Raw genomic sequence first — 27,263 nt, 5'->3', positions numbered from 1 at the left:
GTGATTCAGAGGCAGAGTTAGGGAGGATGTCTGCTCTGCCACATTGCAGCAGCCAAAGCATCCAGGCTCTGATGGCACTTTGTTTTTTCCTTTGCCACAGCAAAATGCTTGCCAGATATAGACTGCTAAGCACAACAGCCCAGAGCTTGACCTAGAGCAATCGTTCCTCTGATCTGAAATGTCCTGGTACCTGTAGCTGAGTGATTTTATAACAACTATTGCTGAATTTAATTAACACATAAATAAAGCAAAATATCAAAGTTGTTCTGGAGACACTGGAGCAAGCCCAATGCATGGTGCTGCATGGTGCTACTGAGGCCTCAACAACTTCATTTTAATTTTTCATACTGAAATATGACTCAATCTTTTACCAGAATTTACACGGCTTTGATTGTATTTTTACTGCACATCTTTGATGCTTGCATAGTGTGATGGATTGTGCCAGAAATTCGATTTAATGGGTTTTGATATTAAGGTAACAGAAACTATCTGTCATGCTGTTGTGCTACAATAGCTAATGTTTGTCACGATAAAAGATGTTTCAATGACAAATTAGTATTTTTCAACCTTACATCAAAACCAAGCAACCCCCTTGGCATACTTGTACCTTCATTTTCTTTCCCAAACTAAAATTTCATCTTTATTCTAGACTTTTAGTTGTAAGATTATTAATTGTTTTATAAGACTTCACAAACAAAGAATTATGAGGTATTAAATGTCTTCAAGAAACAAAATAGGATTACTTATGCCTTGTTATGCAGTCTTTTAAACAGCAAATACATATTTTGTTACAGGTTTTTCTAGCTATATGTAGCTTTTAAAAAAATAGTTTTATAGTGAAATTGCACACTATTTCCAACTTTTTACATACATTTTATCAGAATACTTTTTTTTTTCTAGAGAATATTTAACTAACTTGGATGCCTTACAGAAAATTACTCCCCCCCCGGTAGGGAAAAAAACACTTTATAATTAAAGGCTGCAATTCCCAAGACAGCACAAAATGAAAACCTGAATAGTATATAGCCTTTGAAATACATCTCCTACACTTTCAATGAGATTCATAATGCAGTGTTCATACAAAGCTCTAAATACTATGTCTACGGCTAATCTAGTTATTTTCTGATTGATTGGTATTTAAGCCTAATAAGGATCCATTCAATTTGCACTGCAACTTTTTTTCCAGAGAATCCCAAACAGTCCAAAGACTTTATCTGCTTTTCTGTGTCAACTGAAGTGCAGGTTTCTTAGTGTGTAGCATGTGTCACCACCTCAACACTATCCTGCAAAAACTAAATAGTGCATCCATGGAGGTCCTGTGTCCTCAACATGCTGAGGCCCTTGCCCACACTTGGTTTAGAAGGAAAAGTGTCATTTGCCCAGTTTCCTGGATGACTTTCATTTTGGTTTAATGTGCTGAGAATTTTTTTTGAAATTTAGTTATTGGGAACAACCCTGGTGCACTTGTGTGGTCACTGCAAGATGGAATCATACGGACTTCAATCTGAAAGGAACATCACACGGAAATGAGAGAGCGAGGACCATGTTGTTTAATTGTGCTGGGGATTGTGTTGTATATAAAGCTGAAAGACATCTTGACCTCAGGCTTATTTGGATGTTTTGTGTTGTCTTAATTTCCCATTACTGAAAAATAGCTGTAAAGCACCTCCCATTTAAATTTTTCTCAGCATTTTACTCTTGCTTTGGCTTGATATGAATGCTGTAACACTTGAAAAAGGAAAATAGTTTGTTGGATAAAGGATATGCATTTGATAACATTTATGCAATGCAGTCTCAGAGATTAACAATAATTTTGTGTACTCTGCTTTCCAAGTTCTGTTTGTCTAGTGCAAGTTGAGTTTGCACTTGAGAAGTTTCATGGGTATAAAGTCTGCAAAGCTGTGTTCTGCTATTAATGCAACAAGCGATTATAAAGCCAGGAAGTAATGTATTATGGTAGTGATTTTTCATGGTACATTACGGGCTCAGACTGAGATTCTGCAGACTTTTAAAAAGCTGGGGTCCCATGATTCAGATACGAACCTAAATAATATTTTGTAATATTTTGATAAATCTTTTGCTTTTTACAAAATGTCAGCACACAATTCACAGCCTACTAATATTGCAATATTATCTCCAGAAGTAAGGAAAATAAGGCTCTATCTCAGGCAATTAAAATTGTGCATCTATGAGTTAGGTAAAATACATTTAAAATAATTGAAGCCTGGTAAAACTATGCCACTATTCTGATCCAGTTTTTCCTATTTTATTCAAATATTTGTCAGACCTCAAAGTTCCATCACAGTTGTCTTCCACAAAGAAGATAAAACTAAAAGAGTATTAGAGAAAAAGAACATTTGTGTCCCTAGCAGAGGAACATTCATATTGCTGTATTCATAGAAAAGGAGTATTAACCAGAACAGTAATTTTTCCATTAAAGGTTGAGGAGCAATTGCTGTCTGCTTTTAAGAGGAGTTGCGTTTACCCATTGCAAAGCAAGGACAGGATGATACTTGTCCACAGTAAGATAATTTTGAATATATTCTTGTAAATTCTACTTCTGTTTGAATGATAAGACTAGCAAAAGATTCATCTTGAAGACTGACAATCTATCTATGTAGCTCTCAGTGCAGGGTTTTAGGAGCAGGCATCCCTGAGGGTAGCACAGAGAGGACTGTAGGGGCTGTGTATGTGGAGAGCTGAGGTGGCTTTGAGTATGAGTAAGATGTGTGTGGTTGATTCCTGAGAAATACTGTCTGAACATACCCTTCTTGCAGGGAGTCTGGGCATTAAAGTTCCTGCTCCACCAGATGACCCCAAGAGAGGCTGCAAGGTTTCAGCATTAGGTGACTCACCCTTACAGCACAGAGAATTAAAGTGACGCAGTGAGGCATAACTTGTACCCAGCCAGAATGAATGAGCCCCACATTATCACCATTATTATGTATCAGAGATTAATGCTGCATTTGAGCTTTTCCAGAGAAGTCAATTTGTGTTTTTTTCTAAAGAGCGTGCCAGTAAGCAGCACACAGGGAGAAGCATGGAATTTTATTTTTTTTTCCAAGTATATACATGGAAAAACATTCTGTTGTAGTTTGATTGAAAAATAAAATGATTGTATCTTTTGGGCAACCTGGTATAGCAGGAGGTGTCCTTGCTCATGCAATGTGGTTGAAACTAGATGAGAAAAGGTCCCTTCCAACTCAAACCATTCTATGATTATGACCATTTTTTCCCTTTGGTTAACTTGTCTGTTGGACATTTGTGGCTAATGTGGATTTTCCTAGAACTCCAAACAGCTTCCTGGCAATATATCCAGCCCACATAACAATATAAATGTTTTTCTGAAACTAAAAGCAGCCTTATAAGTTCTGTTCAAATGTATTAAGTATGCTACAGTCAATCTCTGTTAAGCTTATTCTGTGAGTTTCCATCTTTATATGCCATCAATTTTCAGAGTTTTTTTCTTTAGAAGAATACCAATAAGATGGTTTATTTCCCTTTACCAACTGTTCTCATTGAAGTCAGTTGGGACTTCTCTATCATTTTCTTTGGGAACTGTATCTGGGAGTTGGGTCACGTAACAAACATAGGCCTTAACAAGTGTCAAGCTCTGTTGTGATCCACATAGAAGGAGATTCTATGAGTGGGAACATCTGAATGCCAGATAGCATTTGATATGTTCACATTTCAAGAGGAGAAGTCTATCCTTGCAGATATTACTGGGCTTTATATGACTGCACAGGCTGAGAGTAATTTTTGACATTCTCACTTTCTAAGTATAATCCCTCACAATTTTGTGTTTGTTAAAAAACCCCATAAAGATAATTATTTCCCTTGTAGTAAGTCTTGTAGGAACAGTAATAGTCTTTTAAATATCTCAGTAGCAATCATTAATGTTTATGTGTAGGTTATCAGTCAAATCAATGATGTACTGGAGGCACCTACAAACAGCTGTTTCATAATTAGCTTCCAGTGGATTTAAAAACTAGAGTAAAAGGCAGCTCATTTCCAGAAAGGCTTTGCAGCGAAGCAACGGCAGTATTTTTACTTTATTTATGCACCTACTAACTAGAACACCAAATAAAACATAAGTATTCTGAAAGCAAAGTGCCCATAACTGTTCTCTTCCATTACATGAAGTACAGCTTAACATTTTTTTTACCAACCCGTTAAAATCATGGTATTTGCCAGAAATTCCAGTCAAAAGCTGTGCTGGATCATCAAATAACTGGAGAGAACAGAACAAAGTACCTCTAAATAGCAAAGCTATGAAATAGTTTTACTAGTTAAATGGCAGTTTTTTGAGGTTAACTTGGGCTTGCCTATCTCAAAGTCAATGCTGGACGCTGCCAGCAGGCTCTGGAAGGTGCAGCAGCAGGCTTCAAAATGGAAGGCTGTTTCTGTAGCCATGAGAACTGGAGATCTACTATTGTAGTAAGAGCTGAAGTTCAGTAATCTGAGATAGGGTATAAAATGCAAATGTGTTTCATCCAGCTGACTCTCCTGCCGACACAGTCATCCTGTATCATTACAAACCACGTTTTTGCTTCGGCACAGTGCACAATTGAGTCTCGTATTTCAAACAGAGGCTTAAGTTTAGCCACAAAATTAAAAAAATAAATAAATCCGGGGCATGATATACTTTCACAGTGTTCCACGTATCCATTGCTGGTTTCATCTTGCTACTGCTGCATGTTGTCCTGTTGATCTAATCTTTACTCAGCCTGCCCCAGTAGAAGATAACATAAGGGCATGCGTAGCACAGTGGTGATTTGAACCCAGGTTGTCCTTAAGCAGTGAGGAATCCACCATTCCCAGCAACAGAGAAAGTGGAAATTTCCTCCACTCTGAAGAGCGTGCAAAACTCAGCTTGTCTCCTGGTCTGAGGAAAGCAGGTGAAATACATTATCCACAGAGATTAGGTGATTACATACTTGTACAGAGACATCCATGCAAATATGAATGCTTATTGGGCAGAAAATTATTCATTTTTTGCCTACATTTTGTTGTTTTTTTAATACATTCTGTAGTCATTATATAGTACCATCCCTATGCAATTTATCCTGTAAGCCCTATATTTCTATATTTTAAAACTTTGAATTTAAAATGCTACGAGGGAAAAATCAAAGGATTTATCTAAGAATTGAAGTGCAAATCTGTGATAAATACAATATACATATATATGACATATGATCATGTATCTGATATACAATATGAAAGATCAATAAGCAAAAAGATTAGTTATATAATCCATGCACAAAAAGAAAAGTCTACAAAATAGGATATTAAAGAGAAGGCTGTTTCTTGATCAGCAAGCTAAATCACAAATGACACATTTAAGAACCCCAAGATGTACATTTTTCCAAAGCCTTTACTCTTGAAATTTGTTTAGATCTCCAGTAAAGGATCATGAAATAGAATTTTTTTGAGTATGAAAGAAATTAATTTTCTTCCCGAGGAGTCTCATTTTCTTCCATAAGTCCCTCTTGGTTGTCTGTCACATTTTATCTTACCACATATTGCCCAGTGATGATAGTTCAACCCTGATGGTTTGAAACTTTGCAGATAAGTCTGATAGTGGACTTCACTGAGGGTAGGTGGTGGAAGGCAGGTAGAAATTAAAAGAAGACACACAGATTTTAATCTAGGGATAGGAGGGCTTTAAAAATAAAACATGTAATCTTCAGCTGATGACTGGAATGTAATACATGCTTCTTATAATTTACTAAAGTTTTGTTGAATTGTTTTCAGACTACTGTTACAGTGTTTTATCTGGACTTCCGAAGTGAGTTCCAGGACTTAATGTGCCAAATATATGATGATTGGTGAAATGCCAGCATTCATCTTTATACTTCTTTGAGCACTAGATAGGTTTGTTGAGAATCATTTCCCTTAAATAATAGGCTTAGCTGCAGGCTGTATTTTAATAACAAATCTTTATAGAACCCAGCTGAGTGTTTTAATATTACTTGGAATTTTCATATTTTCTCCTAAAAGTGATTTTTTTTGGTTACTCTTGCCAGTTAAAGAAACTATTAAAGCAAATCACCTCCTACTGGTTCAGAAATGTTAAATGCATGACATCTTTATTAATTAAGTACTAAAACACGACATAATTAATTTGTTTAAAAAGTATTGTTTGTACTATGAACATTAGCAATTAATATAAGTAATGGTAATCATCAGTGCCTCCTTAATTAGTGCTTTCTTAAGGATATTTTCTCGAAGTTTATTACAATGAAATATCAATAGCCCCCTGGAAGAAAAAAAAGTCTAGTGCTCTTCTCCTGAGAGGACCATCTGGAGAAAGAAAATTTGAGGGAAGAGGGGATGTGGCAGTTAATAATTTTTTATGTTTAAAAGCTTTTCAGCTACTTTAGGGAGCTCATAGTGAATAGTGTGTGTTTGCCTGAGTGTTCTGAAGCCCTGGCTGACATAGTCTCACTCACAGCTGAGCAGTGCCAGTCACTGCTGCTCAAGCTTGCAGGGCTGATTTTTGTGGACACACCAGCCTAGAGCTATGAGTCTGGAAAACAGGACTGGAGAAAGGGAATCACAGGTCACTTCAGGTTAGGCGTGTATGCCAGAATGAAAAAATCCCAGAGATGTTTATAGGTAAGTGGGCGTGGTGTTACTGAATTGATGGGAGTGACTGAGAGGTGTTGTATACAATGATTTCAAATATTCTGAATTCTTGCTGGACCATTTAAAAATATTAATAAATTAGCAATTAAACCCTGTTCACAACTTTTTATTTATGATGGCTATGATTTTCTTGATACATCCCAGAGAGAGTCACACACACAAAAATAATAATAATAATAAAAAAATCTTGCAGCCACTTTCATGGGCAAAAGATATTTTTATCTCATTAGTAGAGAACTAATCAATCAGATATTCCTGATATCTGTTTTAAAGATGTCAGACCATTATTTAGGCTACTGATTGAAAGGTCAGTTAGATCATCTGTGAATGATGAAAGATAAGTCAGTCTAGTATGCACCAAGTCAGATGTCTTCTACTGAAGAGGTCTAGAAGAAAGTTGTCAGATGTCCGTGGAGGTGTACCATAGTATTAATAGTATTTATATAAAGTTCCAGGTAGCACTTGAGTAAATATTTGAACTGACACTGAAGTCTGAAGTGGAAGCTTGTTGAAAAAAAGGGGAGACACACCTTGATGCAAGCAGGGTAGTAGACGAGAAGAGGTAGTTTATACTAAACATCTTCTTTCAGAGGGTACAGATCCTAAGGTATTTCCTTTATTTTGCTCAGGCACAGGTTATATTCAGATGCAATTCTAGATGTTATAGTCTCGTTTACTCAGATACTTGTAACCAGGAGTACATATAGAAGCCAGGGAAACTGAAATCCTTTAAATTTTAATCCCAGCAAGTAAAATATCTATGGTAAATTGTTCTTAGCTGAGATGTAGTTGATTATACTGCTAGAAAACAAATAATTTACCACATGAGATTTTGGGAAGTCAGTTTACTGAAAGGTTATGATACAAAATAAGAAAATACTAAGGGGTGAATAATCAAAAATGTTTGCTGAGGACTTAAAACCACAAAAATTGTGTTATGGGTAAGAAATAAATTATTTAGAGCTAACATTGTGGGAACAAGAGGGATATTTTTGTTTACAAGTAGTCCTTCATTGAAAAACAGCTTTCAAGAGTAGACTCCAGCTGCAGCTGGAGTTACCAATTGGTGGGTTACCAAATAGGAAGTTACAAAAACACAGTTACAATAGTTAGAGGTAGAGAAAATGAGAAATCTTTATCCCTGTCATTATTTTGGGAATGGTAACTAGCTCCTTCAGTTTTGAATCTTTTAATGAGCTGCAAACTATCCAATATCCTTTTGTATGTGTGTTATTTAATTTTGTATGTGTGTTATTTCTTTTCTGAATGGACTTTGATACTAGATTTTATAAAGGGAAGGAAGCTTGAAAGAAATACATTAAAACACTGTAAAAAGATATACTTTGTTTATTAAATTATAACATGCAAACAGAATATTTTTTAGCTCATCCAGTGTACCTAATTTTATAAACTCTGGAATCAAATTCAGTCATGGCTGTGAGTTTGCCATCATGATTGGTAGCTGTACCTAAACCAGACGTACATAATGCAAGAGAATGTTACTGGAAGTATTTAATTCATGTCCTGTATTTCCCAGCTAGCAAAGCAATGGGATTCATTGGAGTGAAATGAAACTGAAACAGAGTCTAGGCCTCAAGCCAGGAAAAAATAAAAAAAAAACAAAGCCCTGCATGACTGCAAGCCTGTGCATGCTCTGTCGCACGGTTGTCAGCCTCCTTCCATGGCAGTGGCCAAAGAACATTTTAAATTATGGTCTCTGGGTTGGGTTTCTAAAGCTTGTGCTGTATAATACCTCTGACACACAACAGCTCTTCCTTTTGTTGTTATACACAGTGAGCAGGATGTGGCTTTTGGGAGCTCCTTCTCCCTGAGCTCCTCCTGGTGAGTCGCTGTGCAGCTGCAGCAGAGCTGGTGGTACAGTGCCAGAGGCACCAGCCATCCCTGAGCATCTTTCCGGGATCGTCCTCTGTGGGCTGGCTGGGAATAATAGAAAACTAAGGAGTTAGATTCATGTCAAGAATTTTTCAGTCTCTCGATGGCTTTCAATGTATTACAAAAAAGAAAAGAGGAAAGTTGAATTTTATAGACACCCAGCCAGTCACTTGTCTAACTGGGTGGGATGGGACCACTAAATACTGCAGTATTATTACTTTCTCTAAAAAGTTTCTCTCTCATTGCTTCTTTTTCTATGAACTTACAGATAATGTCACCAAGTTCCTATTTTCCTTCAAAGGGAACCAAATGACAATATTTTATGTCTCTTATTTCAGCCTTTTGGAGGACATAGTCCTAGTATTATTACTTGTTATTCTTGATTTATATAGTCTGTAACACAAGATCTATCTCACGCTGCTAAATCAAGGTTGGTTTACATACTTCTGAAGCATTATTTTTCTTGCAAAAGGTCTTATGGCCCCATACTAGCACACTCAAGATTTTGTTCTGCTTGTACTTTAAAAGAATCAGGCTGCTCAAAAGTTCAGGTATTTTAAGTATGTGAAAAGCACATCTGGAGTCAAGTGTGCTTTTGACAGGCATTAGGTAAAACAACAAAGCTTTTTAGGGGAGAAAAGCAAAAGAATGTCATTTGGAAGGATGATTTAAAATATTACATCTGCTTTTCAGGACTCTTGAATTTTATTTTTTTTTTATATTTCCCAGGATGTAAAATTCACTCTTATTCCAGATTCAAAATAAAGGTAGCTTATGCCCACAGAATTTCAGTTAGGTTGGAAAACAGTCTCAGTTTCAAAGAAGAATAGTTATCAATTGCATTTGTGCTGTCTATAGTTCATCTGACTGCTCTTTAAAATAGACTTTGCTAATGTCACAGTATATACTCAGATATGAAGAAAAAAAATTGTTTGCCTTGTGCATGGAAGCTGGCAAGTTTTTTTCCTCTGCACCATGTACAGGTTTTATTTCTGTTACAGACTTCTGCTTTTGAATCTGTATGTAGCAAATGGAAGGCTGTAGATATATCCTCTTGGAAATATATTTTTTTATACTCCAGTTTGGAATATACCATTTGACAAAAATATCAGATGACTTTATGAAGTGCTTAACAGGCCTTTATGCATTTGTTAACACATGGTAAAGTAAATGGCTGTGCTTGAAGCAAAAGGCTGTAAATAAAAAATGCACCTTGAGGGTCAGAAATCTGTGTAGGTTCCTAAACTTACTTATGGTGTAAGTTGAAGGATTCAGGTTTATGTCAGTGGGCAGACTACAGCTGTTGTTCTTGAGCTGGCATTTTCTCAGGCTGCCAGAAAGCATCTGCATCACTGGGCATGTTCTGTATATTAGAGTGAGAAGAGCAAGTGCTGCAGGACCTTTACTCTCTGCAGCCGATCAGAAAGGACAACTGACTCCAGTCGGGAGCAGTGTCTCTCTGCAGCCTCCTCTAGCCCTCCTCTCCTCTGAAATCTCGTCAGAAATTAGCAGAAGTAGTTATGGTCTGGTGTGCAAACAGAGCTCCTTGCTAGAAACAGGGTTAGTGGTACTATAGTATACAAGGAGGCTCAGCTGGGATCCTGGAAGAGCAGAGATCTATATGGAAGCTCTCTGCACCTGGGAACTGGGCATGCAGGTATTTCTTTGTGTCTGATACGAGCTGAGGCTTTTTTTTTTTTCTTCTTCCCTTCTTTAGATTATGAAACTCTGGTGGGGTTTTTTTGCATTTGGGTAAAGGTGACAGAAGTTATCTCTAAGCTTTTTATAAACCTGGAACAAAAGGTTTTTAAGTCATTGACAAGAGCAGCAATAATATTATGGACTTGTAATTGGAAGATGTCTAGGAAAAGCTGTAAGGAGAAATATATTAGAATTTATAGCCAGTTGTGCTCTGCAGTGGTTTTCAAATAATTAAGTAGGGATGTTATTTGTTACTTTTTACAGGAAAATCTTCATATAGTCTAAGTCAGTAAGACTTTTGGTGGAGGGTTCAATAGCAAATGCCATTTGAAAAAAATGATTTAAGGTTGAATGTGTGAAGCAACAAGTTAGGAATCTATCTTGCAATTTTTCATCTCAGGAATATATGTCAGAATTCAGTGTAGTAATGGTGTTCTGTATTTTTCTTATGTCAGAATTTCAGAGAAGAAAGAAATGCAGTTATTTATAGGGATTTTTTCCATAATTATGAACATGATACATACTGCAGGTTAAAAGAAATGGAGAGGAACAATCAGGAAATGTTTAGTAATCCTGTCAGATTAGACTTACAGGTATTCCTGTGATAGTGGAAAATGATACACCAGACAGTGGCTAAACAATTATTTAAGTTGTTTTGTCCTTATTATAGTTATAAGTGGCAAATACAGGGGTTTTAAAACTTTTTTTTTTCCTTATGTGTGCAGCATTATGATGATATGTTTTATTACTAATGACTCTTCTCAGTGGTGGAAATAAAATATGTGCCCTCATTTGCTATAATATCTTTTTCACATGTAAATGCTATTAGAAATAACAAAATATTATATCATATATGATCATGAAGTACAGCTGCATTTTATTCTAGTTATATTTGGACTGAAAACACTGAAATTACAGAGACATTTTGAACCACATTTTTTTTGTGTAATAGATGAGGAATTGGTACATAGTCATGGGAAATATAATACCTAATAATGTATTGTTTAGATACATATTTAGATAGTTGTATAATAACAGTATCTTCCATTTTGTGGAGAGGAAAGCTGGCACCTTTGTCTAGAACTCTATACGTATCTTCTGAGCTGTACAAATGTGGCCATTTAGTTGTCTTTAACTGTTTGAATCTTTACAGTTATTGATTCTAAGTAATATTTATACCAACAGCATGCCTTAACAAGAAAGCTCTCTGTGCTTGTGTCATCCATTGTGACAGAAACATGAAGGAAAATGAGCCACTGAGACTTTCTGAGTAATTCACTGCTTCCATCAAAGCAATATTTTTTAAAATCATGCTTTCATTTGTCTTTTTCTTGACAGGAGGCATTGTTGATAAGGACCTTCGTCACTACCTCAATTTACGGTTCCAGAAAGGTTCGGTGGACCATGAGCTCCAGCAGATCATAAGAGACAATCTCTACCTCCGCACAGTGCCATGTGAGTAGGGTAGAGATGAACCAATCTGTTTCCTCAGTGGCAAAAAACTATCTGAATTAATGCTGTTGAAGCCATTTGCAAGGCATGAAGAGGTAAACTGTAGATGAAGCAGCCTTCTTGTAAATAGATTTGTGGTTTTGTTTCATGTTTTCTGTGTTCTTACTGAAAATCTGAGCTGTCTAATGCTGAATTAATTTCTGAAGCTGCATGGTCTTGTCAGAGTTGAAGCTCTCATAAACTGTGGCTCTAGAATAAAAATATTTTTTCTTCTGTTGTTTTAAAAAGCACAAATATAAAGAAAGATGCAGTTTTCTGAGCTGGTTAAATTGATGTTCAACAGAGAGAGTTTGATCTGCCCCATATATAACAGTATAATACTTTACATAATAATAATAATTTACATAATATTACTAAGGGTTTAGAATGCAATAGGGCAACGGAGGAAACTAGGAAATTTTTTTGTTTGGGTGCAGCAAACATGGCAATGAAAGTTCATATTGTTCATTCTTGCATACATGTTCTTTTGTTGTTGCATAAGCTCATGGTACCTGTATCAGAAATATTCTGAAATATTCTGAAACCTCTAAAATAATTTTTGTAGTTATTGACATGATTCACCCAGTTCTGCAGTAGACATGGAATTAAGCAGAATAACATAAGTTGAGACTGACTGTCAGGACCATGCCTTTCAGAGCAGATCTACTTGGCTGACGGAGAATATGTAGATTAAAATGGACTCAAGTTCCACTATTCTTCCCTCATATGATAGTTCCTTACTAGACAAAAAAAGGAGAGCTTCTGATATTGGCAAAAAAAGGGTGCACCTCTGACCTTGCAGGCTTGAGGAAGGTATGCTGAGTAAGTGACTGTGCTGTTTATATGGTAATGAGTGAAAGCTCTCTGAAAGCTGTGTTGTTTTGAATGCTACTGTACTTTTTTTTCCTTCATTACATTAAAGAATGGAGCTTTGAAAAGCTCCACCAAAAAAAGACGCTCAAGCATTTCCCTGTTCTTTTGGAAGCTGGAGATAAATAATTATAAAGTCTTTATTTCAGGAGCTTCATTCATCCCTGCTTAAAAAGGAAGGTGGAGAAAAACATAAAAAAATTATTACCTGTATGCAGAAAATAAAAACCGGTACATTTATGTGAGATTTGTTAGTTAGGTTTGTCTGAAGGTGCTGACAAAAATCCCAGTTGAGGTGTGAATGCAATTACAAAGATGTTTTGAGATTAAATCCCACTTATGATGTCTGGGGGTCATTAGCATTTGAGTATACTTATTACAGCCCCAGCACGGGCTTGTTAGTGACAAAGATCCAGATTAAAAAGTAAGAAAGTACAACAATATTGCAACTACTACACATGTGTAACAGGTACAGTCTGTTGTCAGTATGGGCATGAGGAGTAGCTTTTGCTTTTGTTTTTAATGAAGGCAAAAATAAAGTGTTGTCGTTTGTCAAGTGGAATATAGTGTTCATAGAAGGAAATTTATCATCCAAAAAATAGCACTGCAACCACAAAAACCACCATTTAGAACCTATAAACACTTAATATTGCCTTTCCTTTCTGCTGTGACTTACCCATCTTCTGTGTCAATTTATGTAGTTAGATTCTTAGATCATTATTCTAGTACATATTGAGTTGCTCTATCTAAGAACAAACCAGATTTTCAAAAATAGTATAGTGCTGCATGAAACAGCTGCTGAACTGCTAGGTAAGCAGGCTTGTTCTTGGATAGGGTGGAAGACTCTTCAATAGTAGTGGTAGGAAAAACCTATAGTGCCTGAGTAGCATATTTTCTGTGAAATTTCTTGGAGATCCTATGAAAGTAGCCCTCTTTAAATATGGGTATTTTAAAATAAAGAATTAACAAATGCAGACTGGGTAATAGGTACTTAGCTAAAGTAATTTCCATAATCAGGTAAATGAAAAGGACACCATTGCATAGATTGCAATCCAGATTTCCCCTCAATCAGAATCGAGGCAAATCTTTCTCAAGGCAAGCATGTTCTGTCTCCTGTGATCATACTTAGGAGGGAAAAGGTTCTTAACTGTTTTCTTTTTTTCATGTAACTGAACTAATTTCTTAATACTGAGTTTACACTTCAAGGGTGCTAGTATTCAAAATTTTCTGCTTTGTACAGGGCTTTTTGTGTGTTTTGGGTTTGTTTGGGTGTTTTTTGTTTGCGTTTTTTAAAGTTCTCTCCATAGGCTGAGAGTAATGGTTAACCATCCAAACAGCGTACTTTACAAATAGTGAGGAGGTTTATTTAGTATGCAGCAGTAATAGTTAACTGATGATACCATTGCCTACAAGTTCACTTAATGAGTACAAGCTATTAATGTACTTATTACAAATCTTGCAATGGATTCCTGTACAGCAAAAGCAACACTCAGGCTGGTCAAAGTCTTGTGCAGAAGAAAGAGAGAGAAAGCCAGCTGCATGCAATGTACTTTATTTCCAATGACAAGGTCATCACATAAAGAGGGGGAAAAAATGTCTAAAAAATAGGTGGCAACCTTTTCCCTTTAAAAAGACACCTACAATCTTTCCTCAGTTATAGGGGTATAATTGCCAGTGAAAGCAGGAGAACCTTTATAAAGGAGTCCTTGACCTAATGTTTTTACTGTTCCTTGCTTTTTGTTCAGACGGGCTGCACTGGTCCTAGCAGTGGAGTGGGCATGGCCACTGCTTTCTCAACCTTTTGGGTCAGATTAAGACATCCTTTACTTATGTCAATTTAAGTGAGTATTCTCTGTGAAACTAGGAAGCCATACCTGTTTTAAATCAGGGTGAGCCAAATGCTGTTAGAACAGGTAACCCATTATTTATTGGATAAGAATTTAAATTGTGTATTATACAAATGTATGCACTAAAGCATGGGTGGGCCAGAAAAGCATGACATGAGGTAATGGATCGATTCTGCCCTCAAAAACTGAGGCCCCTGTGGATGGGTTGAATTGGTTGGTTTTGTGATCCTTGCTTTTCTCTATTTTTAATAGTGCAGTGGCACTTTCTACCAAATTAGAAATTATTGTTTAGCCCTAAGAGTCAAATGCTGCCTTCCACATGTGGCTGCAGTTCTCAGTGCCATATGAAATTGATTTTCACTGCATTGTCAACAGGAATTACACACATATATCCCAGGGCAGAACGTGCAATTGTATTTGCAGCAGTCGAGATGCAGCAGTTAACTAGCTCTGTCCCCAGAGCCATGTGACAGCAGTAATGAAACTGACACATAAACAAGAAAATAAAGAAAAGTTCTGTTAATTTGAAGTTGCATTAGAAAAGCAATAAAGCTTTCAACACACAAGGTCAAGAAACTGAAACTTTTTAAAAGATACAGCATTGCAAGTAATATAAAAGAAAATATGCAATCTTTAGATGGAGGACTGAGCAGTGGACTTCTATCAGGGCACAGGTCTTGTTTTAATGGAAGCAGGAGGAGTGGAATTCAGGTGTTGGGAAACTAAAAATAATACAGATAAGAAATATGCTGAGCAGCTCAAAGGAAAAGAAAAAAAGAAAAAATGCAGTTTTGAGGCAAAGAAAGGTTCACAGGTCTCAAACTTCAGCCATGTCTTCTGAACTCAATCTCACACATGTTCTTTTTCTGTTGCATGGGCTTTTAGCATAGTTTCATAGAATCACTTTGGTTGAAAAAGATGTTTAAGATCCTAGAGTCCAACCATTAACCCCACTCTGCCAAGTCCAGCACTAAGCCATATTCCCAAGCGCCACATCTAGGCGACTTTTAAATATGGTGAATCTACCACCTCACTGGGCAGAATGTTCTGATGTCTGACAACCCTCTAGGTGAAAAAGTTCTTCCAAATGTCTAGTCTAAACCGCCCCTGGTGCAGCTTGAGGCCACTCCCTCTTGTTCTATCACCAGTTACTTGTGAGAAGAGACTAGCTCCTACCTCTTTACAGCATCCTTTCAGGTAGTTGTAGAGAGTGATGAGGTCTCCCCTCAGCATCCTTTTCTTCAGACTAAACATCCCTAGTTCTCTCAGCCACTCCTTGTATGACTTGTTCTCTAGACCCTTCCCTAACTTGCTCCCTCTCTTCTTGACATGCTTCAGCGCCTCAATGTCCTTCTTACAATGAGGGGCCCAGAACTGAACACAGTGCTTGGCGTGCAGCCTCACCAGTGCCGAGTACAGGGGCAGGATCACCTCCCTGGTCCTGCTGGCCACGCTGTTGGCCTTCTTGTGCACACTGCCTTTCCTGGGCACACTGCTGCCTCATGTTCATCTGGCTGTCAACCAGCACCCCCAGGTCCTTTTCTGCTGGGCAGCTTTCAAGGCACTCTTCCCCAAGCCTGAAGTGTTGCATGAGGTTGTTGTGACCAAAATGCCTGATCTGGCATGTGGCTTTGCTGAAGCTCATACAGTTTACCTCAGCCCATCAATCTAGTCTATCCAAGTCTCTCTGTAGAGCCTCCATATCCTCAGGCAGATCAACTCTCCCACCCACATTGGTGTCATCTGCAAACTTACAGAGGCTGCACTCTGTCTCCTCATCAAGATAATTGATAAAGATGTTAAAAAGAAGTGGTCCCAGTACTGAGTCGTGAGTAACCTCACTTGTGACCAGCCACCAACTGGATTTTACTCCATTCACCACCACTCGCTGGGTCCGGCCATCCAGCCAGTGTTTTACCCATGGCCCATCCAAGCCATGAGCAGCCACTTTATTTATCAGAATGCTGTGGGAAACAGTGTCAAAGGCCTTATGGAAGTCCAGATAGACGACATCCTCAGACTTTCCGTCATCAACCAAGCAGGTCTTCTCGTCATAGAAAGAGATCAGGTTCATAAAGCAGGACCTTCCTTTCATAAACCTATGCTGCCTGGTCCTGATAGCTCCTTTTCTTCCTGACATCCAGCCAAATCTTTCTATTCAGCCCGGCCAGCCTTCTTCCCCAATGGCTTGTCTTTCGGCACATGGGGACAGCTGGTTCTTGGGCCTTTAAGACTTCCTTCTTGAAGTATGTCTAGCTTTCCTGGACTCCTTTGCCCTTCATGACAGTCTTCCAAGGGACTTTGTCAATCAGTCTCCTGAACAGATCAAAGTCTGCTCTCTGGAAGTACAAGGTGGCAGTTTTACTCACCCCTGTCCTTAACATTCCAAGAATTGGAAACTCTAAGTTCATGGTCACTATGCTCTAGACCTCCTCCAATTGTTACTTCCCCAAGTCCTTTTCTGTTGGTTGGCTCTCTCATCAGCTCCATTAGGAAGTTATCTCCTGTGTACTCCGGGAGCTTCGGGGCTGTTCTCTCACTGCTGTATTGTATTTCCAGCAGACATCTGGGAAGTTAAAGTACCCCATTAGAACAAGGGGTAGCGATTGTGAAACCTCTCCCAACTACTTATTAGAATATTTAATCCACCTCCTCATCCTGGTTGGGTGCTCTGTAACAGATTCCAACCACTATATCACCCTTGTTTGGTCTTTCCTTGATTCTTATCCACAGGGACTCAACCCTGTCATCACTTTCCTTAATTTTTAGGCATTCATATGTCTCTCTAATATAGAGGGCCATCCCACTGCCTCTTCTTCCTCACCTATCCCTTTGGAAGAGTTGCCATTGATTGCAGCACTGCAGTTGTGTAAATCATCCCACCAGGTTTCCATGATAGCAACGATGTTATAGTTTTCTTGCTGCACAGTGTCCTCCAGCTCCTCCTGTTTATTGTTTTAATACTCTAAACTTATTCCTGAAATTATTTAGGAATACTAACCATTGAGGTTATCCTACAACACAAAAAAATAGCCATGGTAAGAAGTGGTAGTTGTTAAACTAGTTAAGGTCAGCAGTATCTGAAAGCCTCTGTCCAAGTTCAGGGATCTGGAGAAAGGCCATGAAACACCTCTAAGACTGTGAATGTTACAGGCAGACAACAAATCAGTCATGCGGCACCTTGTGCTTGTTAGTGCTCTCAGCAAACTGCAGTTGCCATGTGGGCAAGCAGCTTTCCAGGCTTCACTGATGTGAGAAGAGAGAGCTCTTAACTTGTGTCATCACAAAAATAAAGCTTTGGGGACAGTATGTGACAGGATAGCAGTTTTGGTACTGACAGTCATGGTCAGACCTGTCTCTTTTGATATGTCCTTCCAAGCAATTGCAAATTCCATTTCTTTAAGAGCTGGCAAAGTAGTGGTTGAAAATAGAGTCTGTATTATTCCTTCCCAGATGGGGAATATGAAGTGATAGCAGAAGACATTGGGATTGAACAGCACTGGAAAAAGTCAAACAGTGACAAGCTGATTCAGAGAAGTAAAAAATAATCTATTAATTTGAAGAGGTTGCCATTGATATCCTCTGGGACAGTAGCTCAGGTGAATCGCTCTATCCCACTGCACTGATTTACAGCGCTGGAGGATGCAGCCCAGAAGTGAATCCTACACTGGCCACACATCAGAAGTGATAATGTGAAATAGTTTAAAAATTAAAAAACATATCATGGGGATGAGGAAGTTTCCTTCCTAGTGTTCACATTTAGAAAAACAACAATTTATTAAATAATGGAGAGGACTGTGTGTGTGGCTCAGGCTTACTGCATTGGGTAATGCAGTAATACAATTAAAACTGAAGACTTGGAGGAAGGATGGTTTATTTAAGACATTTGTCAGCAACACAGGTAAAAAGGTTCAGTTTTTGACTCAGCCACATGCTATATGTGAGTGCCCACAGGCAAGAATGCAATTGGTATGTGCTGTAGCTCCCCACATAAGGTATAGTGATAATAAGTCCTTCTTTTGCTTAGTTTGCCTATTGGCATTATAATTGCTGTGTTTGCTGAATATAGGTAATACACTGAACTGCAAATATGAAACTTATGAACACTAATAACATCCTTCCTTTCTGCTGTGTTTTCTTATTTTTATCTATCTTCTGTGAATTATTAGATTCTTGGGTCATTTTGAGTAATTTTAAATAAGATCTTCGTTTTCAAACGTGCTTTTTCTCTATTCTAGTATGTTCTGGTCTATATATAAATGTATTTAACCTATATGCTGCAGTATTGTGTGTATATTTTTGAAGTCATATATTATAAAGTGCTTCATATTATGGACTGCTTCTGTTTATTGCCTAGTCCTCTTCCCAGAAGAGAAAGTGAATGCAGTGATTTTTATTTTTTTCTTTCCTTTACTGGACTTGCTTTGTTTGTCATATATTGCAAAGGTAAGTGCCATTAGCCATTAGGGGAAATTTCCATCTCCAAAACAGTCGGCATCTTTCCCTCTAATAGAGAGGGAAACAATGTAACAGTGTTACATTAAGAGACCATAGGCATTCATAATCTTCATCATGGGTACCAGTCAGAAGAAGTGAGGCACTTCTGGTTGTGCATATACTGAGTTATGATGAGACTTTACTCTCCTGTCCTTCCTTCCTGGGGTTGGATGTAACAGGTGTTATCATGGAATAATAGTTTATATCAATTCTAGTAGCTTTTATATTAGATATTGGGTAAATACTGAAGGAAATCCCAAATATCCATCCAGGTTTTCATCTGAAGTTTCTGAATGTAAAGGTGAGGAAACAATGGCAGAAGTCAAGTGGGCAATAAATGTATATTGGGTGAGGGATCAACCTGCTCAGAGGCTATGTGTGTGTGGTTCTGCTAATCTGAACAAATATGTGAAATATATTTGGCTAATCTGTATTTGGACGAATATAAGGCCTTTCAAATTTTTAAAATACTTTGTTCCTCTTCTAAAAAGTATGTAGCCAAGAGCATTCAAAGGAGAATGTGTGAAACAGACTTGCCAGTGATTTAATATATTTTTTTCTTGTAAGTTTATTCAGTGACAAAAGTATCTTTCAAGAGTGGAAATTCAGTGCACATCTTTGTTCTTAAAAGAAACAAATTAGAAAGTCCAGATATTGTCAGTTAAAAGACCTGCCAGCTTGACGTCATATGGAAGTATTCTTAGGATAAAATAACCTGTGCTTAGCGCACAGTGCTGCCAAGAAATGTCTGCATCACTGGAAATAACAGTACCTAACTTTAATGACTGTTCTTTCAGACAAATGTTAGTTATTGCTTAGACTTGACTTTGATGGCTCAGAATAGAGCAATGCAGAGCCCTGGGGAAATGTTCTTGCTGTTGTGTATCTAATGGAGCACACCTCTGAGGTGTACTTGAAGCAGGAGCGTTGGCAAGCATATTCAGCCCTTTCTGTATCTCAAGAAAATTAAACTGAAACAGGTAATTCTGTGCGATGACGGCCCCAATGGGCTATATGCAGCACGGCCATGTGTACCAGAAGATGATGAGGAGGTCACTGCTTCAAATAACTGGCAGCCTAGATAGAAGGGGCAAAGAACAGTCGACAAATAAACCCATAGCACAGACAGTGCTTGAGTTGACTTGCATGAGGTGGAGTGGTGGTTAAACTGGTTCCCTGTGGACCATGATTTCTTTTCTGCCAGCACATGCACTATTCCTAATTACCTCCTGGAAGTGCACATGGTACATTGACCTGTTTCTCTGAAGACACTGGGAACATCTGGTTATAAGAGATAGACTTATGCATCGTCGTACTGACTTTTCATGCAGTTTTATGGGATTTTTGTCTGTTTCAGAGCCGAGTGGAAAAGGTTACCATCAGCACTGCTCTGCCTCTCAGTCAGTAGGCACAAAGCATTGCTGGGGTTCAGAGGGTGTTTAGGCTGTGGGCACTGCATTGTCATCAGTGGGAAGCCCTGAATGAAAAGAAGACCAAGGAAAAAACAATATTTATTTTTCATATATCAAAATGAATTATGATTTTATTTTAATTAAGATCTATCGTAAATGAATGCCCAAACTTTGTCTACAAATAGCAACACTGATAGAAAATACTGTACTCTTTGTTAGTCATGAAGAAAGCACACATCATTTCTGTCATTTTTTCTCAGAGACTTCTCAGCTCTATATATTGATGACATAAATTCTCAGTTATTCAGTGGCTAATACATCTGTTTTAAATAGTCACCTTAGAACAGGTATCCAAAGAAAATAAATACTGTTGAAGAAGAAGGGGAGATGGAAAGTGTCTGATGTTGTATAACTGTAGTATGAAGTAAGAAGAGATGCAACACAATAAAGAGGAGTAGTTATATACCCCTTTTATAGGACCTTCAAGCTATAATATTATAAGATCATATGAAGACATCAGGAAGATTTCATTTGCTGTACAGTTACAAAAGCTTGTGCCTTTCTCAAGCCCTGCACCCAGATCACATTTATAAGAAAGGGAGACTGCTAATTCTGCCCCCCACTCTCACCCTTTCCACTTCTTCATTCCCTCCTTTCTGCTTCCTTAAATACCATGCTTTTCTCTTCCATTTCTCTTCAAAAAATGATCCCAAATCAGTTTGTTGGTTTTGGTTTTTTTTATATATACTTCATGCCAATATAAATTACTTGTATAGCAGGTAATCTGATGCAGTGTCAGCTGGAAAGCTCATGCCACTAGAGATACTAGAAGTTTTTGCACTGCAAAAAAGCAGGAAAAAGTTCTGAAATTGCAAACCTGACCTTTTTTAAGCAGTTTTCCTGAAAAATAATATCACCTATCTTCCTTTAGTGATGTTAACCATCAAGTGTTTTAAAGATTAATGTCTCTGGCAAGCACCTTGGGTTGCTAATCATGTCTGTCTGTAATTATTTATATGTGATATAACACATGCATAATGCCAGATGAGAAGTTTAGTTACAATACTTGCATTGCTTGGCCCCAATAATTGATCCATTTTCTGTTTAACCTTGAGGAAGCTTTCTAGTATTGCAAAATGGGTTCTCAAATTCACATACCAAAAGGAAAAAGATAGTGACAGTTTTAAATGAATATTGATGATAACACTAAACTTATTGATTACTTGAGAACTAGCAGGAAACTAGAGGGGCAATAACATAAATCTGTCTCTGCAGAACAAGAATGGCAAGTAATAGAAGAGGCCACAATGAACTTATTTTACAAGTACAAGTCATAGCTCTTGATTTGCCTAAAGCAGCTTGAAGTTTGGATAGAGACTGTATCTCCTTATGGCAGCAGGTTTTTACAGCCTGAAGGTCTTAGATGTACTATTGACCCCCTTCCTGAAATAACAAAACTTTCATCAGTGAAATTATGAAAATTCCAAATATGATTAAGAGAAGTTGCAGCTTTATTTAATGTAAGTATTCCTATAATTTCAAAGCCATTTTTAATTGACTACATTATCTTTTTAAACTGCCTTTTTGGGTTGAAAAAATTTTAAAATATTCCCTTTAAATAAAGTTAGCCTCCATCTACAGTCAAATAGGTTAAAAAATTATGTGGTTTTTTTTCTTGTAGGAAGCTGAGGTACTTTACATAAAGGCAGAAGCACTTACCAGTTTGTGCAGGTTTTGTGATAAAGCATGGGTAGTGCAGTTGACCTGGGAAGGTTACACCTGCTTGGACTGAAGTTGCCTCAAAAGCCTCCTTCATTTTGGAACTTTTCATGTCTTTGTATGACTTTTGGATATGTTGTCTTTCGTATTATCATTTAAAGTCTTTCCACACCCCCCCACCCCCCCATCCTCTATCTCTTCTGTGTTCTCCCAGTCTGTAGAAAATAAACTGTCCCAGATAGTAGATAATCTTTATCTTGGTGATTTTCATCTGAAGAACAACTGAGCCAGGAACATGGAGCACCAACAGCTGCTCTAACAAATTCAGAACAATAGCCACAAAAGAATAGCAGCTGTGTAAAAGAATCAATATTCAAAATTAGATGCCCAAATTAGGCTACTGAAGCTATATTTGCATAATTGAATAAAAAGGTCCAGTAACTCTTTGGGCAGGATATGCTTCTTTTGTTTTTCTCTTCTGAGGCTTTCACCTACAATCACAGCAAAAGAAAATCAGTGATAGAGAGGATGGCCTTCCTGGTGAATATTGAGGAATTTATGTGAATTGTTGAGCAGCTGGCCAGGTTTGGGTTCACCAATCTACATCTCTGAAATGCACCTGCAGTTCAGTAGCCTCCTCCCACCAACTGGAGCCCAGGTCCTTGCCGATTTGTTCGGACACCACGCTTTGTGCCACTGCTTCCTTCCTTTAAAAAAGGTCACATCTGCATTGCATTAAAGAGATTATACAACTGAGAGTGCTTTCAAGCTTTTTCCAAGCTTTGAGATTATTGCCATGCTCTCACTTTTAGAGAACAAGGTACCCATCATATTTTCTGGGTCTTATGAAAAAAGAATTTCAAACCTCCAGTGTGTGGTAAGCCAAGGTCGATGGACTAATGCCTCCAGTGGCACCATGTTTTAGATTCAAAAGTAGCCTAGCTAGAATTAAGCCTTTTGAGGAAAACAAGTAGAGAATTAAGATTAAAGAGGTACTTTTTAACATCTGAAGGGTGAATAAAGCTTTGGCTTCATCAGTACGGGTCAGATGAATTTATAATTTACTTGTGGAATACTGTTATGAGGAAAACTATTTTCTGCAAGTCCTTTCCTTTTATTTCCCTTTATCCTGAGGGTACCACTGTCCTGTATTTGTCCTGTAACAGTTTGTCACAGCTTTATATTCATCCTTATCTCCAAGTTTTCATTCTACACAATGCAATTTTCAAATATATTACTGTAATTAATACACCAGCCTCTTGACTACCTATCAATCTAATATGGATTATTCAAATAATTCTGTCCTATTTACTCTGAATGGGGAAATATGCTTACTACAAAGATGGCAAAAATATACTTTGGGGTTGTTTGCTGTGTTTTTTTTTTAAAAAAAACCAAACCAACTACCAAATGCAGAGGTTCCAGATTTTATTTCAAATTAAAGCAGCAATCTGGATTTAACTGCAGAACAGTGTTGTAATTTCAGATTTAAAATTCTTCTCTTTGAATTTTAAAAGGTTGGCATGGACATATATATAAGGGTCTAAAAAACAATATGCTTTTTGGTTAGAGATTAGATATTTTACTATTACATTTCATAATAATACATTACATGTGCTATTATTTTATCAACATATTTACTTTTTTAAAAAATTAATCAGTAATACATGTGATTCATTGCGAAGATATTTTCACATGGTTCATAAAAATAGTGGATCATTTTATATGTGGAAAAGAATGAAACCTGCATCCTAGTGGCCTTTTGCTAATGACAAAATGTACCCCACCACTCATGTAAAGTCATTACTGTATTATCCAGTTCCCATTTTTTTTATTTTGATTGACTGATGATGTCATGGGCCTCTCCAGAAGGAAACAGGAGACCTTGTCACACAGGATATGGAGAAGGCTGAGGTACTGAATTACTTTTTTGCCTCAGTCTTCACCAGTAAAGGCTCTGGTCACACTGTACAAGTCACAGAATGCAAAGGCAGAGACTGGGAAAAGGAAGTTTCTCCCACTAGGAAGAGAGCAGGTTCAAGAAGATCTAAAGAGCCAAAAAGTGCACAAGTCCATGGGACCTGATGAGATTCATCCATGGCTCCTGAGGGAACTGGCAGATTAAGTTGTGAAGGTGCTTTCCACCAAATTTGGTGGCCTTTTATGATGGGGTCACAATGTTGGTGGACAAGAGCAACTGATGTCATCTACTTGGACTTGTGCAAAGCATTCGACACAGTTCTGCATGACATCCTGATCTTGAAACTGGAAGGAGATGGATTTGATGGATAGACCACTTGGTGGATAAGGAGTTGGCTGGATGTTCGCACTCAGTAGTGATCAATGGCTTGATGTCCAGGTGGAGACCAGTGACAGTGGTGTTCCTCTGGGGTCAGTAGTGAGACCGGTGCTGTTTAACATCTTTGTTAGCAACATGGACAGTGGAACTGAGTGCACTTCAGCAAGTTTGCTGATTACACCAAGCTGTGCAGTGTGGTTGACACGCTGGAGGGAAAGGAGGCAGTCCAGAGGCACCTTGACAGGCTAGAGAGGTGGGCCCATGTCAACCTCATGAAGTTCAACAAGGCTAAGTGCAAGGCCCTGCACCTGGGTTGCTTTGAGCAACCTGGTCTAGTGGAAGGTGTCCCCGCCCATGCAGGGGGTTTGGAGCTCAATGATTTTAGGTCCCTTCCAACCCCAACCATTCTATGATTCTGTGATAAGCTTTATTTTTTAACTCATATTGGTACTGACTTGACTGGGTGCTTGACCTGCCATTTGACATTTGCTAACCCTAGAGAAGCTCAAAAATACAATTTTAAAGCTTTAAATACAAAATGCCCTACCCCTTCTTACAAAAATAGAATCCTTTTTTTTTTTTTTTTTTTTGCTCCGCAGAAGTTGTGGAGCACTTCCTGAAAAGTTTGGTTGCAGGTGTGTCAGAAATCATGCAGTAGAGCACTGTCCTGCTGCAATTGCAATTGTCACATAAGACTTCATTTAGCTGGCAAATGCACATTGCACTGTATTCCTTCTTGAAGACCTCTTAAAATTCAGAGAATAACCTGTCATTTAATGACCTTTAATTCATTGAAAAATGTAAACCATGGTGACATTCAAATGGCGATTTTGGAAGATTTCCTTTCAGAAGCCTTTTTTAGACAAGATTTCCTGATAATAGTAGCAGCATCTGTAAAAAAATCTGCTGTTCCTTTAGAGATATTCTGCATTGTCTTCCAATAAAATACATCAACTGTTGAGCAGTTCTGAGTCTCTACAAGTTCTGTTTGCTTGTAGAAGGTTATCAGCACCACCTGCATTTCCTGACTGGGTTTGCCTTGCAGGTGTAGCAGCCCTCTTCCCTGTGCTGTTTTGGATACCACGTGCAGTGAAGAGCTGGGTCTTTTCATTCTATCCATGCAAATCCTCAGGAAATCTGTGTAGCTGTTGTGTGCAGTTATAAATAGTAAAAAAACTTTCCCTCTTTTCCCTGCTAGAGGGAGTGACTGAGAAAAAGAGGCCACCATGAGCACATCCTTGTGTAGTGCTATTATACAATTGATAATAGTTGCCATATACAAAAGTAAGCACAAATTGATGCAAAGCTTCCTGTTGTACAAAGGTGATGCAAGTTGGTGCAGACCCCCAAAAGTGCAAAGCTCTTCTGTCTAATGGCTTCAAGCTTCAACAGGGTAGGTTTAGACTGGACATTAGGAAAAAAAAAATCACAGAAAGAGTGGTCAGGCACTGGAATAGGCTGCCCAGGGAGGTGGTTGAGTCACCATCCCTGGATGTGTTTGAGTTGTTTGGAGTTGTTTGGATGTGATGTTGGTGGATATGGTTTAGGGGAGAACCTTGCAGAGTAAGGATAATGGTTGGACTTGGTGATCCCAAGGATCTTTTCCAACCTGAATGATTCTATAATTCAGTTATTCTATGTCTGCCATCATTACTCAGCTTCTCCTGGTTGTCCCATGCTTTGCTCAGTTGCAGCTGATGAAGCCCAGCTGGCTGCACTATTTGTTTCTAGTTTTCATGTCTGAGTGCAAACAGTTTATTTGCGAAAGGAGGCAAAATAATTTCATGTGCATGAGTGCAGGTAATCTAAAGCATTATGGGCAGGCTGAGGCTCTTCCAATTATTTTACAGCTTTTGGCAAAGAATTAGCGGTGCACTAATTGGAATGTACTTGCTTGTACCAGCTCTGTGGAGTGCACATTTTATGATTCCTCATACCTAGGTAGCCATATATATTGTCAAGGTTAGTACCTAATCATTCTTATTTTCCTGTTACGAATAGCTTTGTATGATTTAAGAAGTGTAAAGCAGAAGAATGTATTTTGTATGTTAATTTAATCTCTTAGTGTTATCTAATCAGAATAGCTTAGAATTATATGGTTTGTGATTACATTTTTCAGAAGGAAATTTTTAAAAAATAAATATTTTTGAACAAGAGGGAAAAAAAGGCAATCTTTGATTAAAGAAGGTGATTGTAATACACTACAGAAATTTGTGAGTTGCTAGAGTAAATGAAAAATAGGTTAAAAGCACTCAAATTCTGCAGTGGTGTCTGAGTTGGCGTATCAAATTTGCTTAGTGGCCAACACTACCAGAATATTGCTATGAGCAAGCTGCTGTTGTTGCACCTAAAACAACATATACAGCTTACAGCACCAAGTTTTCATGTGTCTGAAGTAGTTGCTTGTATGTCAGGAACTGCCACAGGAGCCTGAAGTCATTATTCTTATTCACACTCCAGTTACTTTACATTTCCATAGCAATGTAAAGACCTCAGGGCTAGAACCACAGAGGGACATAGATAGGTTTAGTTAGACTTCTGCTTCTTTTCTAGATCTGTGGTCATTAAAATCTGTGTTCTTTTGCCATCCCCCAGTTGCTTACATTTTCATCAGTACAAGTACTTAAGCACCAATGGCATTCATCTGGACAGTCATGTGAATGTCCTAGCTCATGTCAGGGTTGATTCTGTTAAGGCAAACGTTCAGGTCCCCTGAGAGATATGTTTTCTAGGTGTTCATGTAATATAAATCAGGTACCATACAAAGCACACTAGAATTGCTTTTTGTTTGATGACTGGTGGAGAGGAGAAACAAGCCATGTTGTTGACTCCGTATTGCTAGACTTTGGCTGACTCCCTTCTCAGCAACCTGGTGGCTTGGTGCCT

At 38.0% G+C, this 27,263-nt stretch overlaps 1 protein-coding gene across 11 annotated transcripts in view; it reads left to right on the top strand.

Annotated features, from left to right (window-relative positions):
• Positions 1-27,263, top strand: part of MAGI2 (membrane associated guanylate kinase, WW and PDZ domain containing 2) — a 735,815-nt gene that overhangs the window by 214,953 nt on the left and 493,599 nt on the right. For all 11 annotated transcript variants that reach the window (XM_051637734.1, XM_051637680.1, XM_051637697.1 and 8 more), the window contains exon 2: positions 11,581-11,697. In XM_051637734.1, the coding sequence (XP_051493694.1) occupies positions 11,581-11,697 (117 nt within the window). The remainder of the gene's footprint in view (positions 1-11,580; positions 11,698-27,263) is intronic.

This window comes from Apus apus, chromosome 1, assembly GCF_020740795.1.
Source record: "Apus apus isolate bApuApu2 chromosome 1, bApuApu2.pri.cur, whole genome shotgun sequence".
Taxonomy (NCBI): domain Eukaryota; kingdom Metazoa; phylum Chordata; class Aves; order Apodiformes; family Apodidae; genus Apus; species Apus apus.
Note: the sequence above shows the minus strand (reverse complement) of the source record. Positions and strands in the feature narration are given on the sequence as shown.